At 45.8% G+C, this 17,601-nt stretch overlaps 1 protein-coding gene across 2 annotated transcripts; it reads right to left on the bottom strand.

The window, feature by feature from the left end:
- Positions 1–986: 986 nt before the first annotated feature.
- ube2m (ubiquitin conjugating enzyme E2 M) lies at positions 987–16,036 on the bottom strand. Of its 2 annotated transcripts, XM_068019721.1 has the most exons (6): positions 15,821–16,034; positions 8,975–9,069; positions 6,767–6,805; positions 5,720–5,823; positions 3,442–3,505; positions 987–1,731 (listed from the first exon to the last, which is right to left on the bottom strand). In XM_068019721.1, exons 1-6 carry the CDS (start codon positions 15,927–15,929, stop codon positions 1,591–1,593), a joined length of 552 nt encoding a protein of 183 aa, XP_067875822.1. In that variant the 5' UTR covers positions 15,930–16,034; the 3' UTR covers positions 987–1,590. The 2 variants fall into 2 exon arrangements, with proteins under 2 accessions (XP_067875822.1, XP_067875823.1); XM_068019722.1 differs by lacking the exon at positions 6,767–6,805 and having other exon boundaries at positions 15,821–16,036.
- Positions 16,037–17,601: the final 1,565 nt, after the last annotated feature.

Here is a 17,601-nt window from a genome sequence, read left to right as displayed (position 1 = left end):
GGTGCATTTAAAATTGCCAGGGTATCTTTGTTGCTTTAAGGAGGCTCCCTGCCCTATGCCAAAGTCACCTGTAAACTTTTCACATAAGAGCTCCTGTACCCAGGTGCTTGCCCAGATAAAAACTGTACAGGAACCAAGCAACTTCCTCTCCCCAGATTTTTGGCCAGTGGGCACCAGCTCCACATGGCCATTCGTCGAGTCACCAGGATATTTGACCATGACAACCAAACCCGATCCTGGCCTGCTCCATCTGCCATCCTCCTCCCTCACCCAAAATTACAAAACCACCTCCACCACAGCTGGGATCCACAAACAGCAGTCCCAGAATTAAACATGGGATCTTCCTGGCCTATTTACGGCACAGTGCTGGATCAAAGCTGGGGGGGGGGGGGGGGGAAAGAAAGAGAAGAGTTGGGTTTAGGGCAAGTTGAAGCTAAATAAACAAGCAGAATAAAAGGCAGCAGCAGGTTACATTTAAAGGGATAGTTAGATGTAACTGAGTTTGTTTTTATTATTTTTGAAATAAAGCGTGGTCAGTAAAAATTAAACATCACAGACTGGGTGAAATCTCTTAAATTAAAACTGAACCATGAGTTATTTTTAAACAATCACATGAATACACCAACATCAGAAAAACTTGGCGATATGAAAACAGGTGCGATCATGACCAGCACGAGGTGCGACTAGGATGTGCAGATATAAGCACTCATTTCTTAAGAGGCAGCCCTGCTTTGCAGTTACGTTGCATAAACATGCACTCCTATGTAGAGAGTTAGCGAAATGATCGTTCAAATTTACAGCCAGGCAGCTTGGAAGAATGCAACAGCTTGAGCTTTGCAGGAGCTACACTGGCGAGCCAACCAACACTCCCGCATCAGAAGGGAAGGGTGGGAGCCAGTAACCTACAGTGGTACATGTATGGAGTAGAAACTGTACTTGTTAACATTCTATTACACGGTCAAGAAAATAACCTACGACAAACAAAATGGGAGGGAACTCTTCATTTAAAAAAAAATCTATACAACTTAATGAACAAGCAACACATTCAAAACAGATCAGATGCAGCGTTACAGTAACGTCTCTCTCTCTCCAGATCCAACTGGCACCTTCCTCCTCCTCTGGAGCGTCCTGCACGTTTTCACCTACAGCAGAGGCGATGGGACTGGGGGGGGGGGGGGGGGGGTGGGGGGGGGTAGGGTAGGGGCGGGGCAAAAATATTCCAGAGACATTTAAAAAAATTTTATTAACATAAAGACGGCAGCACTCCTCAAGTGAAATACACTTACAATAAACTGAATTGAGGGGGAAGTGGGGTTGGAAATTGGTGGGGTGGGGGAAGAGAACCAAAACTATTTTGAACTTCCTGGCATGCTCTAGAGCTATTACAACAATCAAGCAGTCTTTTTATTTAAAAAAAATTCCAATTCGATTTTCTTCCTGGGGCAATACGCGGAGGAGTGTAAGTGTGAAACTCCTCATTCTCTCTATGGCCCTCCTGCTTTCGGTCGAGTTATGTTTTTATATATTTAAGTATGTCAGATTTTTTTTCTCCATTTTCTCTCTCTGGCTTCAGTTTGTATGCTCTGAGCCCTATTTAAGGCATCGCTCGAAGTAAGTGGAGCCGATGTAGCCGCCCCGCATGGATCGCTGCACATTCTGTTCAAAGAGGCGTCTGTTGTTCTGAAGGACCTCTGCTGCTTCCTTGTTCAGGGGGTCCTCAGGGTTAGGTTCCTGAGAGCAAGAGATAAAAGAAAAAAAACATTGAGATCTACCCATGGTTTTGCACACCAAAGGTCAGGAGAGAACCAATTCCTCTCATCAGCAGTGGCTTAGTTGGTAGCACTTTCACCTGAGTCGAAAGGTTGTAGGTTTAGGTCCCACTCCAGGACCTGTCCCACAAAAGCTGAAACTCCAGTGCAATACTGAGTGAGTGCTGCACTGTCAGACATGTCGTCTTTTGGATGAGACGTTAAACTGAGGCCCCGTCTGCTCTCTCAGGTAAATGCAAAGATCCCACAGTCACTATTTTGAAGAAAAGCAGGGGAGTTATTCTCAGGAGCCTGGGCAATATTTATCCCTCAATCAGCATGACCATTATCAATTTGCTATTTGTGGGGGCTTGCTGTGTGCAAATTGGCTGCCGTGTTTCCTACAAGCGACCACACTTCAGAAGTACTTATCTGGCTGTAAAGCGCTTGGGGACATCCTGAGCTTGTGAAAGACACTATATAATTGCAAGTCTTTCTCTTCTTTTTCAGAGCATGCTAGCGACACTTTGCGTATAGTCCCCACTGCTTATAGCAGGTGTGTTGGTACGAAATCCATTTGCCCACTATATGCGATGGCCAGTAAACTTATGTGACATCTGAGGACCCAAATGCCATAAAAAGTTGGGATTTGCTGCACTCTTGTCAGGTAAGTAAAAGGGTGCTCTTAACCAGGGGATCTCAGCTTTCATAACTATGTCCAGCATAAAGATGGCAGTAAGTTGTCTACTTGTCCCCTGGACATAAGTCCCCTTGAAAGGTATTTGTAATATCTATTGCTCCTATAGGAATGATGCTAAACAGCAGCTTGTATTTATATAGTGCCTTTAATGTCCCAAGGCACTTCACAGGGATGTTATCAAACAAAAGCTCAGAAACGTGACTGTCTAGACTACAGAGTCACTACTTGCTGGAAGCCACGAGTCACTACTGCCTGAAATAAGCAGATCACTGAAGATACTACAACCTGCACTTCGAAATTGATATTAATACAAGGGTTTTTTTTTAGGTCGATATAAACGACTGCCAGTTTTAAGTGGTGGAGTCTGTATTGGTGAGAGACACCGTGGCTTCAAGAGCTTGGGAAGCTCCATCCTGTGGTGGGACCACGTCACAGAATGACGACAGCCAGACAAGGAGTGACTGACAAACAGAGCAGATTTCATATTATAGATCAGACACAGAGAATTTTGTTTTTAAATCAACAGCTGGTAATAAGAACCAATCTTCCAAGACCAGCAGAAGCAAGAGGCTCAACCACTCGTGCACAGCAGGAAGTATCCAGCCTGTGGCCCATGAGCCCTGGTAACCCAATCCATGAAAAGCAGCCAATACCATTCTATATGCTCTTATACATCTTATTGCTGGTTTGTCTTATTCAATGCCCATAGACCTGGAGCTCTGGAGAAGGTTTAGCAATATTCTCAAATTGGCGGATACATCCACTATCATAGTACTAAGGATCTGCTCTGATGCAAAGCTTCAGATATGTAGTCAGTGAGAACATTGATACATGATCCTCGAGGCTACATAGTAAGCACCCAAGATTGCCAACAAATGCAAAAAGCTTTGACTTTCCTGATGTACAACATTTGCAAGAATGTGATTGTCAAACATGGCAGCCAGGAATACACTTCCCCACTCTTAAACAGCTTGTAGCAGTTTGTTCACTTACCAAAAACAGGTACTGCAGCCCATAAATTATAGAGTTTATTGTTAATACAGGTTTCCAGTCCTCTCTGTGCAAAAAAAAACAGAAGGGAGATTAGAGAAATAGTTTGTACAATTGCACACCAAGTGGTCCCTACCCTATTGAATAAACAGCAACGCATAATCCCTACCCGCTCAGTAGAACTACAGTTATTCAGTGAGTAACCCTGAGCTTGCTCCAGTACTGATGAACAATGCAGAATAACCGACCTTGGACAATCATCCCTTTTGGCATTTAATCACTCCTGTCGTGGCACAGGCCTTCCTTTTTGTTCTTTCCTCCCCTCACTTCTCCCCCTTTTCCCCCTGGCTCCATACTTGCTTATAAACTCTTAAATTCCTAACTTCTTCTAGTTTTGATGAAAGCTCATCAACCTGAGACGTTAACTCGTTTCTCTCTCGGCAGGTGCTGCCTGAGCTGCTGAGTGCTTCCAGCATTATCAGCTTTTATTTCAGATTTCCAGCATCCGCAGTATTTTGCTTTTGTTTTAAAAGGCTGATGGCTTCTAGATTTGGATTCTGAAAAGCTTATCAGTTCAGGGTTGATTGCTAAAGATTTAAAAAGCTCAAGAAAAGATAGGCATTGTGTTTACATGTTTTGTTTTTGAAGCGATGAAATGTTTTGAGCAGTATCTGAACGTGTGAACATACTGCATCATTGACTGGTTGCCTCCTGCACGATGACCTCTCAAACGTAGCTGACTAATCGGAGGAGAGTGACATCTAAGGAGCTGATTCATGAGCTGCACTGGTGGGAGGCTGGCAACATGATAGGCTACAGATGCTGACCTGGGATTACACAGGAGAAAACATAAATACAACCAGCACTGAGAAGATGGAGGTATTTATCCAATGGACTCCAATCTGTTGATGGTAATTTTATTCCTGGCACAGCTCAGTATAAAATGCAAATTTCACAATGCTCATCTCACACCAGTTCAGAAACTATGGCCCATCAATGATAGTCAGACTGCCTCAGTCTAGTGAGAAACGAGGACAGTATCAATCCGAGCAAATCTAGAGTCTGCAATCCAGGATCGGCCTTCTTGGGAATAACAGAAACGTTACAGGCACTTATTCTTGCACTGATCCCACAAAACCCACAGGTTTCCAATCACATAAAGAAGCAGCATGTCCAACTTGCGCTCATCCAAGTAAAAGAGGAGCCGCTTCCATATAGAATAGAATCATAAAATGACACAGCACAGGAGGGCATTCGGCCCATTGTAACTGTACTGGCTCTTTGGTAGAGCAAAACAATCAGTCCTAAAGTACTGGCCTTTTCCCACAACCCTTTAAGTATTGATCCAATTCTCTTTGAAAGTAATAATTAAAACTGTTTCCATCACCCTTTCAGGCAGTGCATTCCAGACCACAACAAGTCACTGTGCAAAAAATTCACCTCCAGTTCTCTTCTCAATTACCTTAAATCTGTGCCCTCAGGTTACTGACCCCTTTGCCAGTGGAAACAGTTTCTCCTCATTTACTCTATTAAAACCATTCATGATTTTCAACACCTCTACCAAATTTCCTCAATCTTCAAAGATCTGTGTACATCCATTCCCAGATCTCTCTGTTCCTGCACCCCCTCTAAAATTGTACTGTTTATACGGTTTACTTCATACTGCCTCCTCTCCTTCGTCCTACTAAAATGCATCACTTGATACTTCTCTGCGTTTCTGATTAAACTCATGTCAGCGATATAAACTTACAGATCAAATGCTCCCATTGCACAGTTCAGATTCTTCAACTTCTCCTCCCTGTCTCACAGGAATTTCTAAAGACTAAACCTTTTACTAATTTAAAATGCTGCCCCTTCTTCCCCTTTGTGTGGTAGATTCAAACCCAAATAACATTGTGATCACAGGCATCCCCATACTGCTCTGTTGTTAGCCTTCAGAGGGGCTGAGGTACAACCCCTGAGGAATTTCCATCCACCTCCTTAGCCAGTGAATTCATGCAAGGATCTGACTGAGATCTACCTGTGAAGCCATTGGCATGCAGATCCTACTCAAGACTTGAACTGAAACCAGGATTACCAGCTACACCGTGCTAAGTTAATGAGTGGCCTTGCATACTGTAGCCACATGCATACACCACTTACACGCAAACGCTTACATGGCATAACCTGCCCACAGGATGATATGACCTACAACTGAAACATACAATGACAGCTCGAAGCCTGAGAAGCAATATAAGACGTGCAGGCAGCGCACACGCCTTTCAATCTGACCTTAGCCTACCTGAGGATGTTTAGACAAACGTTGCCTTCTAAATCGATGTTCGGGTGATATACCATGGTTTCACATTTCACCTTCGGAGGGTCGTGAGGATACCCTTGTCCAACCTGCAAAACATACAGATACATAAGAAGGAGCAGGAGTAGGCCATTCGGCCCCTCAAGCCTGCTCCCCCATTCAATAAGATCATGGCTGATCTGATCTTGGCCTCAACTCCACTTTCCTGCCTGGTCCCCATAGCCCTTGGCTCCCATCAAGTTCAAAAATCTGTATCACAGCCATGAATATACGCAACAACTCAGCCTCCGCAGTTCTGTGGGGTAGAGAATTCCTAAGATTCACAACCCTCAGAAGAAATTCTTCCTCATCTCAGTCTTAATTGGGGCCCCTTATTCTGAAACTATGCCCCATAATTCTCGATTCCCCCACGAGGGGAAACATCCTTTCAATATCTACCCCGTCATGCCCCCTCAGAATCTTAAATTTCAATAAGATCGCTCGTTCTTCTAAACTCCAATGAATAGAAGCCCAACCTGCTGAACCTTTCCTCATAAGACAACCCCCTCATCCCAGGAATCAACTGAGTGAACTTTATCTGAAATGTCACCATAGTAAGTATACCCCTCCTTCAATAAGGAGACCAAAACTGTATGCAGTACTCTAGATGTGCTCTCACCAACACATATATATACATATATTTCAGAAGATTACCCAACAGATCGAAGTGTACTGAGGACTCTTTACACTGTTGGTGGTGAACAGAGCTGCACATTAACTTGCCTGAGGGCATCAGGAGGAGATCAGCCTGAATTTTTCTTAGGTTGGGAAGGTCAAGTTTATGCAGACTTTTGTCCAAATTGGTGGAAATCGCACTCTCAAACCCTACTGGAACACTAAAAGTAGTGAGAAATTCCTGAAATCTGGCCTTTGTCCATTGCCTTGAACAACCTTAAGACTGCAGTTTAAAAGCTCAAGCACTGAGTTAAATCTTTGCAGCGAATAATTCTCACGGTTGCAGAATCTGTGATAACAATGTTACCCTTCACTTACCTTAAAGCTAAACACAAATTTCCCTCCTTTATAGAACCCCTGAAAGTGGAAAGAGCAAAAAGTTTAAACCAGAAAAAATCAACAGCATTTTATATTTTAAAAAATCCCAGTAAGCATCATGTCAGGGAAATGAACCAGATCTAATGAGATCCAAAATAGATAAAACTCTTTCCCATTCACAGCATCACAACGTCAAAGGACGCAACCCCATTTGTTCCGAGTGTGCTGAATCCCAGTGAAACAAAACTGTTACCCATGAGATAGAATCCAAAAGGACCAAATTCCTTTTCATTCATTCCCAATGTACCAGAGGACACAGATTTAAAATAACTGACAAAAAAGTCAAGGGTCAAGGTTAGGGTTAGAGGAGAAATGAGTTTACTCAGTGAGTTATGATGATCTGGAATGCACTGCCTGAAAGAGTGGTGGAAACAGATTTAGTAACTTTCAAAAGGGAATTAGATAAATAAATAAAAAGGATAAATACGTGTACCTATAAGGAAAGGGTGGGGGACTAATTGAATAGCTGTTTCAGAGAGCGGGTACAAGTATGACAAGCCAAATGGTCCCCCTTCTGTGATGTATGATTTTATGACGTACAGAATCTCAATAGTCCAAAACTCTTCCTTTTCATCCCAATTGGACAGAATTTCACTAGGAACATGGGAATAGGAGGAGGTCATTTAGCCGCTCAAGCCTGTTCCACCATTCAGTATCATGGCTGATCTGCGACTTCACTCCATATTCTGCCCCATATCCCTCAATACCTTTGGTTAACAAAAATCTATCAATCTTAAGTTTTAAAATTAATTGACCCAGCAGCAACTGTCATTTGCAGAAGAGATTCCAAACTTCTAACAGCCTTCGCATGTATTTGTGTTTCTTAATTTCATTCCCGAAAGATCTAATTTTTAGGCTATATCCCATAATCCTAGACTCCCAATCCATTTTCCATTCCTGACAACCACCATCACCCCCATGCCAGATGTAGGATCCCTCTTACATTTACCCCCACTGGATAAAGCAGCAATTATGCAAAATTCTGTGAGTCACAGGCGATAGAATTCCTGGCCTGTTCATGATCTGCCCCAGAACACTGTGTTGTATAAATAAGTTGGGGGTGGGGAGGGAGGTCCTCACTTATGAAACATGTTTCTGTTTAGGGTGTGTAATTTCATGAAGACTCAAAATATAGCTAATTCCACAGGAATCCTATTTCAGGTGGAACTTCTCTTGACAAATTATTAGGAACCAGACCATGGAATATATGGGAAACTTTGACTCATCCGCCCACGACCTCATAATAAACTGATTCACCTCCTGGCAGTGATAGAAACCTGCCTTACTGAAGCCTCCCCGCTTGGGTGCGAATTCCACCAACGGTCACCCTATCCAAACCCTGCTACTCATGGGGTCCACTTCAGTGGGCTCTTCTGATGTAGCACACAAAAACATTCTCCACGTGTGAGTGGTGTATGACTATTCAACCGTGGAAGGCATCACACCCAAGCCAGTCCTGTACTCAACATCTGTATGCGTACACACACACACACACACTTCCAAGGAGGGGCAACTGGGCAGGAGTCAACAGCTGAAGCCTTGGCTGACCTTCCCCCATGCTGGCCGAGGCCAAGTGTTGCTCTTTGCTGCTCCCCTGTTGAGACCAGCTAAGAGCTGGGAGTGGCATCTGGGGCCTGGAAACCAATGCAGCTCTCCAATTCACCAGCATTGGTACACGCGGACCTCGGTGTGGGTGGCTCTCCCCCGAACTGCTGCGTTGAAGAGGATTCCACTGTGACAGAGAGACTGTTAACATTTCTGGCTTGAGATCTGAGAACCGAGGCCTCTGACAGATTTTTAGACGTTGATAGTGTATTAAAAAAATTTGCATGCAGACACACAGAATTCACACCCTGACATAACGCTTTATCTGTTTCCATCAGACATTGCAAATGCCTGTGTAATTAGTGGCAGTGGGAATACCCCCTGTAAACAGGACCCAGTGACGCTTTAGTTGAAGACTGTGGCCACTAGGTGTAACTGTAGCTCCACTGTATCATTCGAGGCACCGAGCTATGTCATGTGTGATTAAGTAAAGGTTTTTCTCCCGTTCTTTCAATGCCAAACACGTAGCCCTCTTCCCCCACCACCTACCTCCCTCTCCCCACAACCCCGCAATCAGGCACATAACAGCATCTGATCACTTACTTCGTCGGGACAGATGATAAGTTTGAAGTTGAGGAGGTCATCAGGATCTGGAAAAACTATCTCACAGGTTTTAGGTAAATTCAATTCATTTATATCTGAAAAAGAAAATCAAAAAGGAGAAGGCAGTAAGGAACCAGAATGTCAACTGGCAAGGGGGTGTTGGAAGGAACAGGCTAGACAATGTAAACAAAGAACAGAAAACGCTGAGAAATACTCAACAGGTCAGGCAGCATTTCCACAGTTTTCTCTTGCAGTTCAGTGGTGCTGAGCTTGCCCTCACTGCGACCTAGTCAGTTTCTGTGTAAATTCTACGTAAAATTCAAGGTTTTCTCATTCACCTTTATCAATGGGAGGGCAGGCTTGTGTCGATCCCGAGCCCAGAAGCCTAGCAGCTGAACGGCAGAAATAAGCTGGTCGGTCACACAAACAGACGCTCGCTTATGTATAAAGTATTACACTACGAAACGATTTGACATTTGTTGCCACTGTACCCCAGTATGTGCTGACATTCTCCTGGTCAAAGCCTTGCATGCAGCACGGGTAACTGCTGGGCATCAGACACGCAGAGAAAATCTCAAAAGTCACCTCTGCATCTGGGTTTACAAAGCCAACGTGCACCGGAGGAATCTCACAAGGGGGCCCATTGTTGCGAGATTACTGCCACGGACAACACATTTAATAAAGCAAGAAAGGGAAAATCCACCATTCTCACTGAAGTCAATTAGAAAATCCCAAGTTCAGTGTGTTCAGCCTAATGCAATACTCCAGGGTCAGCACTCACCAAACCTCAAATTGCAGCAGATACATTTTCTGTGCACAGGCCCCGTTAACCCTCTGTGCCGTAACTTTTCTCTGGTTCGATGGTCTATGATATTTTCTACCAGTATTTTGAGTTACCATGATCAAAAATAAAAGATGTACTTCTACAGTGTCGTATCACATCTCTTGAGTACAGTGGATGACTGTGAAGTGCGATGATCTAGGCAAATGCAGAATCCCAGACAGTCCTGGTCTCTGAAATGACATTTACTTTCAAAAGTGCAATTATTCCATTTACTTCAGGCCATTCTTTCTGACCTGCCTCCCTAGTCTCTCCAGGCTCCGACTGGTTGCAATAAAATGCATTGTGATGAGCGAACATTTTTATGCCCACCTTCTTCCACCTCCATATAGCCAGTTTCCGCCCTCCTGTTTCTGAAAACCTCATCCTTGCCTTCGTTACTTCCAGTCTCGACTACTCCAATTTACTGGGGAGGCGGTGGCGTACTGGTATTGTCACTGGACTAGTAACCCAGAGACCCAGGTATTGCTCTGGAGACATGGGTTCAAATCCCACCACAGCAGAAGGTGGAATTTGAATTCAATTAATAAATCTGGAATTTAAAGCTAGTCTAATGATGGCCATGAAACCATTGTCGATTGTTGTAAAAACCCATCTGGTTCACTAATGTCCTTTAGGGAAGGAAATCTGCTGTCCTTACCTGGTCTGGCCTACATGTGACTCCAGATCCACAGCAATGTGGTTGACTCTTACATGCCCTCGAAATGGCCTAACAAGCCACTCAGTTCAAGGGCAATTAGGGATGGGCAATAAATGCTGGCCTTGCCAGCGACGCCCACATCCCATGAAAGAATTTTTTTAAAATTCTCTTCCGTAAACACGAGCTTATCGACAACTCTGCTGTTGGTATCTTAACTCGAACCAAGTCCCATTCACCCATCACCCATGTGTTCGCTGACCTACGTCCGGCAATATCTCAATTTTAAAATTCTCATCCTCATGTTAAAATCCCTCTGTGGCCTTGCCCCTCCATGCCTCTGCAATCTCTTCCAGCCCTAACACCCTCTGAGATCTCTGCCCTCCTCCAATTCTGAGTTCCTGTGCCTCAGAGTCAGATTTGAGGATATCTAAGATGAAAGTCCAGTACAAAATTGAGGGAGTGAAACCTTGTATTACATTCACCTGACTGGAGAGAAACAGTCAGAGAGAAGATTCATCTGCTGAGATGTGACACTGAGGCGCTGTCTGTCTGTAACTGTGATTCACGTAGATGCACTATTTCAGAGGTGCAGGGAGGTCCCCAAACCTCCTGGTCAAAATTCATTTCTCCCAACACCACCATATAATCAGATTACCATCTGTGGGATTCTGCATTTGCCTAGATCACTGCACTTCAAAGTCATCCACTGTACTCAAGAGATGTGATACAACACTGCATAGAAGTACATCTTATATTTTTGATCATGGCAACTCAAAATACTGGTAGAAAATATCATAGACCATAGAAAAGTTACGGCACAGAGAGAGGCCATTCAGCCCATCGTGTTTGTGCTGGCTGAAAAAACTAGCCGCCCAGACAAATGCTCCCGATGCGCAATCAGACAACTGAACCTTGTGTGAAAATGTCACCCATCACCAACACAGAGCTGGGTGGGGAGGTGCTGCAGATGGGCAACCAGGAATATTTTAACACCCTCCAACAAACATTATAATCTGTGTTTCTCCTTTGATTGCGCAACAGTTGTGCACTCGGACGACTAATGTGACAAACTGGGTCAGGAAAGGGTCTGTGCCAGTTGGCGGGTCGGATAAAGACTGCCCTCAAAAGAAGTGGTTAAGGGACTTTTAGGACTTAGAATACTCGACCAGAAACAATGGGGGAAGCAGAATCCACAATAGCATTTAAAAGGGAAGTGGATAAATATTTGAAAAGAAATATTTAAAGGAGCATAGGGTAAGGGCAGGGGAATGGAAAGAAACAGGCTGGCTGCTCCTTCAGATCCTATGGAACATTCCCACATACAAGGAAAAGGCAATGGGTAGCCACCTTCTGTATTAAAGTGGCCTACAGCAAAGCACCTCATGACCTCACACTCACAATGCCAGCTCCGAGTACAAGTTGATGATCTAACAGAACTGCTGCATTTTTCTTTCTCCCCCACAGATCCAAGGGGACATGTGCAAACGCCCAGATTATCCTGCACCAAAACCCGAGCCAGCGCTCAATTGATGAATAATTGGGATTGAGGGGTGTGACAGCAACGGGTGAACAATCCCCCACAATAGCAAAAACAGTGAAATGCAGAATAAATAAGGAGAGTCCGTAGGAGTCTCATTACAGAGCCCCAGATTTAACATGGCTGAGTATTTGTCTTTTTTATAATAATGGACAGGGCTCACAGCCAGTTTCCTGCCCACGTGATGCGAGGTCATTTTTATTACAATGTGGTGCTACAGTGCAGTGGTTATGTTACTGAACTAGTAATCTAGAGGTCACGTCCCATACACCAGGAGACAAAGGTTCAAATCCCATTGTGGGAGTTTGAGATTTGATTTTATTTTTAAATCAGGAAATAAAAATCTGGTCTTGGTAAAACTGACCATGAAGCAGTCCAAATTTCAGCAATTACACAAACAGTTAATTAATATTCTTTACAGAAGGAAAGCTGCTGTCCTTAACCAGTCTGAGCTTATATGCAACCCCAGTCCCACACTAACACGCTTACCTCTTAACTGCCCTCCAAAGTATCCCAGTGAGCCAGTCATACCAAACGCAGGGCTACTCGGGATGGGCAATAAATGCTGGTCTCGCCAGTGATACCCAAATCCAAAGAATGAAGAATGCATTTTATGCATATAAAATAAAAGCAAGCTTGTTCGAGAATTACAGGATGGTGAGTTGCTCTGAAGGCGTCTTCAATTAAATAGACCGAAACCACAAACTGATTCAGTTTCGCCCAGCAACCCAAGTCTTCGTACCCACTGTGGCTACAAGAGCAGGCTGCGATGAGTAACTCACCTCCTGTCTCCCCAGTGCCTGTCCACCATCTACACGGCACAAGTCAGGAGTGTGATGGAATACTCTCCACTTGCCTGGATGGGTGTAGCTCCAACAACACTCAAGAAGCTCGACACCATCCAGGACAAAGCAGCCCACTTGATTGGCACCCCATCCACCACCTTCAACATTCACTCCCTTCACCAACGACGTACAGTAGCAGCAGTGTGTACCATCTACAAGATGCAATTCTGCAACTCAACAAGACTCCTTCGACAGCACCTTCCAAACCTGAGATCTCTACCTCCTAGAAGGACAAAGGCAGCAGATGCATGGGAGCACCACCACTTGCAAGTTCCCCTCCAAGTCACACACCATCCTGACTTGAAACTTTATCACCATTCCTTCACTGTCGCTAGGTCAAAATCCTGGAACTCCCTTCCTAACAGCACTGTGAGTGTACCTGCACCCAAGGACGCAGTGGTTCAAGAAGGCAGCTCACCACCTCCTACTCAAGGGCAATTAGGGATAGGCAGCAAATGCTGGCCTAACCTGCAACACCCACATTCTATGAATGAATAAAAGCTATTCATCCGTGATTGTTATCACTGGGATCTCTGTGCCCATTCTGTTTTGCACTTCCTCTACTTGATTTGTGATGTCGTTAGATTCCCGATTCCAGGATATGTGCCGGGAGAAGGAACTTGGAACTTGAAGTCAATGAGGCAAGCTACGGCAGATCTGTTACAGCCGATTTGAGATGAATTAAGTGAACCAGACAAATAATATATTGGCAGCATTTGTGGAGAGAGAAGCAGAGTTAACGTTTCAAGTCAACGACCATTCATCAGAACAGGAGTTTTGAAGAAACGTCACTGACCTGAAACGTTAAGTCTGCTTCTCTCTCCACAGATGCTGCCAGACCTGCTGAGTATTTCCAGAATTTCTTGTTTTTATTTCAGATTTCCAGCATCCGCAGTATTTTGCTTTTATTGACAATATGTATTGTGTGACCAGCTTTTCCAGAGTTCTATGGGTGTTCTTCATGATCGCCCATGTCAGGATCGCATGAGTAATCAGTGGCACACTGAGGTTGTCATCTGTTGATCAAACGGCGAATGTCTAGCTCTGTTCCTGAAACTAGTTTGTCTCAGACCCATTCTCTCTGTACCTGATCAGTGGCCCCTCCCCATCTCTCAGACCCTTACACTCTCTCTTTATACCTGATCAGTTACCCCTCCCATCTCTGTCTCAGACATTTCTTCTCTCTCTGATCAGTATCCCCTTTCTCTTTCTCTATATCTGATCAGCGATCCAGACCCTCCCTCTTTCTCTGTACCTGATCAGTGGCCCATCTCTCAACACTGATCAGTGGACCATCTTTCTCTCTGAACACTGATTAGCAGGCGCCGTCTCTCTCTCTGAACAGCTGATCAATGGGCCCCTTTCTCTGTGCCTGTCTTTGTGTGTATGTAATCGACTAATCCCCAACATTGGATAAGTCACATCACAGTTAAGATGTTGGGCCCCTACTCCTTTCAAAGACACTCATGGTTCAGTTATGACTGAAGTTCTGCATAGCAGCCCTCCTTAGGGCATTACCTCTCACTTTGGTTTAAACCCATGACTTATCAGTGGATAATGACGCTAAGTGCGTCCCTATGCTGGGGGAAGAGAGAAGCTCCTTCCAGAAATCCAATGCCTCCCCATGGAGAAGCATGAAGAATGGTTAGCTGGGGCACCAGCTGGTGCTGCCACCTTTTGCCAAAGTGCCAAGGATTAGAAATGGATGATTGATTATGTCAGGACATCTCAAAAGGAGATGGGCATCCATGTGATCTGTCCCAGGGAACAGGCTAGCATTGGTCCATTCAAACTGCAAGTGGACGAATGCCAAAACGAAGAACAATTTAAAAATGACAGCACGCAAGTCAATTACATGGCCCATCATGTCAGTGCCAACTCTCTAACTGAAACTATATCACCCCTTTCCCCTGTATCTTTTTATATCTTTTCCAATGCTTACCCACAACTATCTAATAACCAGCTGTGAAAAATTCCTTCCAACTTCCTCCGCCTTGCACCGCCAATAATCTCGCCCGAGCACCACCACTTGATTCATCAATCTGCAGATACTACCTCATACCAAACACCTTTCATAATCTGATTAAACCTCCGCCCAATGCCCGTTGTTGACCTTCTCCGCTCCAGTGGGAATGAGCCCCAATTTCAAACAGAGTTGTGACCTTTAAACTCGACACTGAACAGAGTCTGCCTCTTCTTTCCCGTGCCACATTGTAGTGATGTGTGGTCGGGATGAGGAGAGCAACACATTGGGGCAGAAACAGTTGGCCCAGTTTCAACACAAAGTTACCGAGACGGTCGATCCAGAAATCAGAGGCATGGCGACCTTACAACAGATGCTGATGGTGGGGGAACAATGGTTGGGGACACCCAGAGGGAGAGGGGATTGAAGGAGGGGGGGCATGGGGAGGGGTATCACAGTGTTGACAAGAGGGGTTGATGAATTGGCAAAGACAACGGATTCCAATTGTAGATAACCAGGGGGGCAGGGTCCCAGCAGCATGGATTTAGGGGTTCAGGTGTGTATCTAGGGGTCAAAGCCTGGCACCAGCTGTTACTGGGTGGTTACCAGGGAGGGGGAACAGTTGACAGCCCCGGGGGGTGAAGTTCTGACACTCAAAGGCAAGTACCTGACCCTCTCCTCCAGGGCAGAGCCAGGCCATGGAGGAGGGGGACAGATGTACCTCCCCCCCCCCCAAACCCTGGGGGAGAGGGGGCTTGAACAGCTCCCCTCCCTCCCTCGTAACTCCCCCGAGCTCCAGAGGGGGACAAAACCGGGGACTCTGCCAACCCAGGCCGGGTCAGCCCTTCTCCCCTTCCGGGGGAGTTTCCAAATCAAGCCCGAGGCTCCTTCTAAGGCTTAGGCGCCTCTAGGCCTTCCCCCGGGTCGGTGGCGGCTCTTCGCACCTCCGGGGCCTAGGCCGCAAATCCCCGGGCCTCGCCCCCTCCCATCCCCCGCCACCGAGCCCCGGCCTCCCGCTACCTTTCTGGATGCGGAGCTGGGCGGCCGACGCCTTCTTGGTGCCGGTCTTAGCGGCTCCGGCGGCGTCCTCTTCCTTCTTCTGCTGCTTGAGCGAGAACAGCTTGATCATGGTGCGGCGGCGGCGGGGCCTCGGGAGTCAGGCTCGGGGTCGGAGCGAGAGACGGAGCCGCCGCTCAGGCTGGGGAGCAGAGCGCGGGGCAGCGTGGGAGCGGGGCAGGTCAGAGGTCAGTGGGCGGGGTCCATGGAGAGGGGCGGGGTCCATGGAGAGGGGCGGGGCTGGGAGCGGGGGGAGGAGTCTGTCTGGACTTGTGTCTCCCTTTAAATTCAAAGTGTCAATCTCTGCCCATATCCCACTGATACAGACCGGCAGCACCCTTAGGTGACACACTTAGGGGTATGGGTGACACATTGAGGGGGAATGGGTGACACACTCGGGGGGCTGGGTGACACACTCAGGGAATGGGTGACACTCAGAGGGAATGGGTGACATGCTCCGGGAATGGGTGACACTCAAGGGAATGGGAGAGACATACTCGGGGGGCTGGGTGACAGGAGGATGGGTGACAAAGAACAAAGAACAGTACAGCACAGGAACAGGCCATTCGGCCCTCCAAGCCTGCGCCGATCTTGATGCCTGCCTAAACTAAAACCTTCTGCACTTCCGGGGACCGTATCCCTCTATTCCCATCCTATTCATATATTTGTCAAGATGCCTCTTAAACGTCGCTATGGTACCTGCTTCCACCACCTCCCCCGGCAGCAAGTTCCAGGCACTCACCACCCTCTGTGTAAAGAACTCGCCTCGCACATCCCCTCTAAACTTTGCCCCTCTCACCTTAAACCTATGTCCCCTAGTAATTGACTCTTCCACCCTGGGAAAAAGCTTCTGACTATCCACTCTGTCCATGCCGCTCATAACTTTGTAAACCTCTATCATGTCGCCCCTCCACCTCCGCCTCAGGGGGAATGGGAGAGACACACTCGGGAGGGTGGGGGGTGCTGGGTGACACTCGGGCACACCTGGGGGTTGGGAGACACACACAGATTTATGGGGGTCATTCAGGGGTCAGTGAGACAGGTATGGGGGACTCAGTAGAGAAATGTCAGGTGAGGGAAGCTATGTGTTTGGGGGTCTCCAATGTGCAGGGTACAATTAGGTTTGGGAGTAACTCATTCCACAATTACCAGAAAGGAAATATTATGAACAAGTGACCAATTTCATTCCTCATCACCTCCCAGTTTAAAATTTCCCCTTACTTTGCACAGGTTTAGTCTGAAAGTTTAACACGATCATTACCTTTACCACAGTGTCTCAGAACAACATCCTCATGCCGGTTAGTAGGTGCCTAAACGTGAGTCTCTGTGGAACTTGAAGAGGCTCGGTGCTTTCTGCTCATTTCAATGCAGTTGTGTGGTTCACCAACTTTTTCCAAAAGACCAAATTGCAAATAAAGTAGGAGAACAATTGCTTGTTTATAACATCAAAATAGAAAGTAACAAGGGATCAAAGATTGGACTAGTAGCAGACAAAGCTTCGTGAGATGAGAAGGGATTGGACCCATATTTACTGGGCAGAAAAGTTCACAAGTCAACATGTTAGCTGTGGGAAATCTTCAAACATGTGGTGGAGAGAGTCTAAAATAAATACATCTCTATCAGGCAAATGTTGGAGTTCTGTAGATAAATAGAGATATTAAAACTAAACTGAAACTTTCAAAATGTATGAAAAATTCTGCTAACAAAACTAGGAAGAAAAAAAAGAAAATGCTGGAAATACTCAG

Source organism: Heterodontus francisci, chromosome 41 (assembly GCF_036365525.1).
Source record: "Heterodontus francisci isolate sHetFra1 chromosome 41, sHetFra1.hap1, whole genome shotgun sequence".
NCBI lineage: Eukaryota > Metazoa > Chordata > Chondrichthyes > Heterodontiformes > Heterodontidae > Heterodontus > Heterodontus francisci.
Note: the sequence above shows the minus strand (reverse complement) of the source record. Positions and strands in the feature narration are given on the sequence as shown.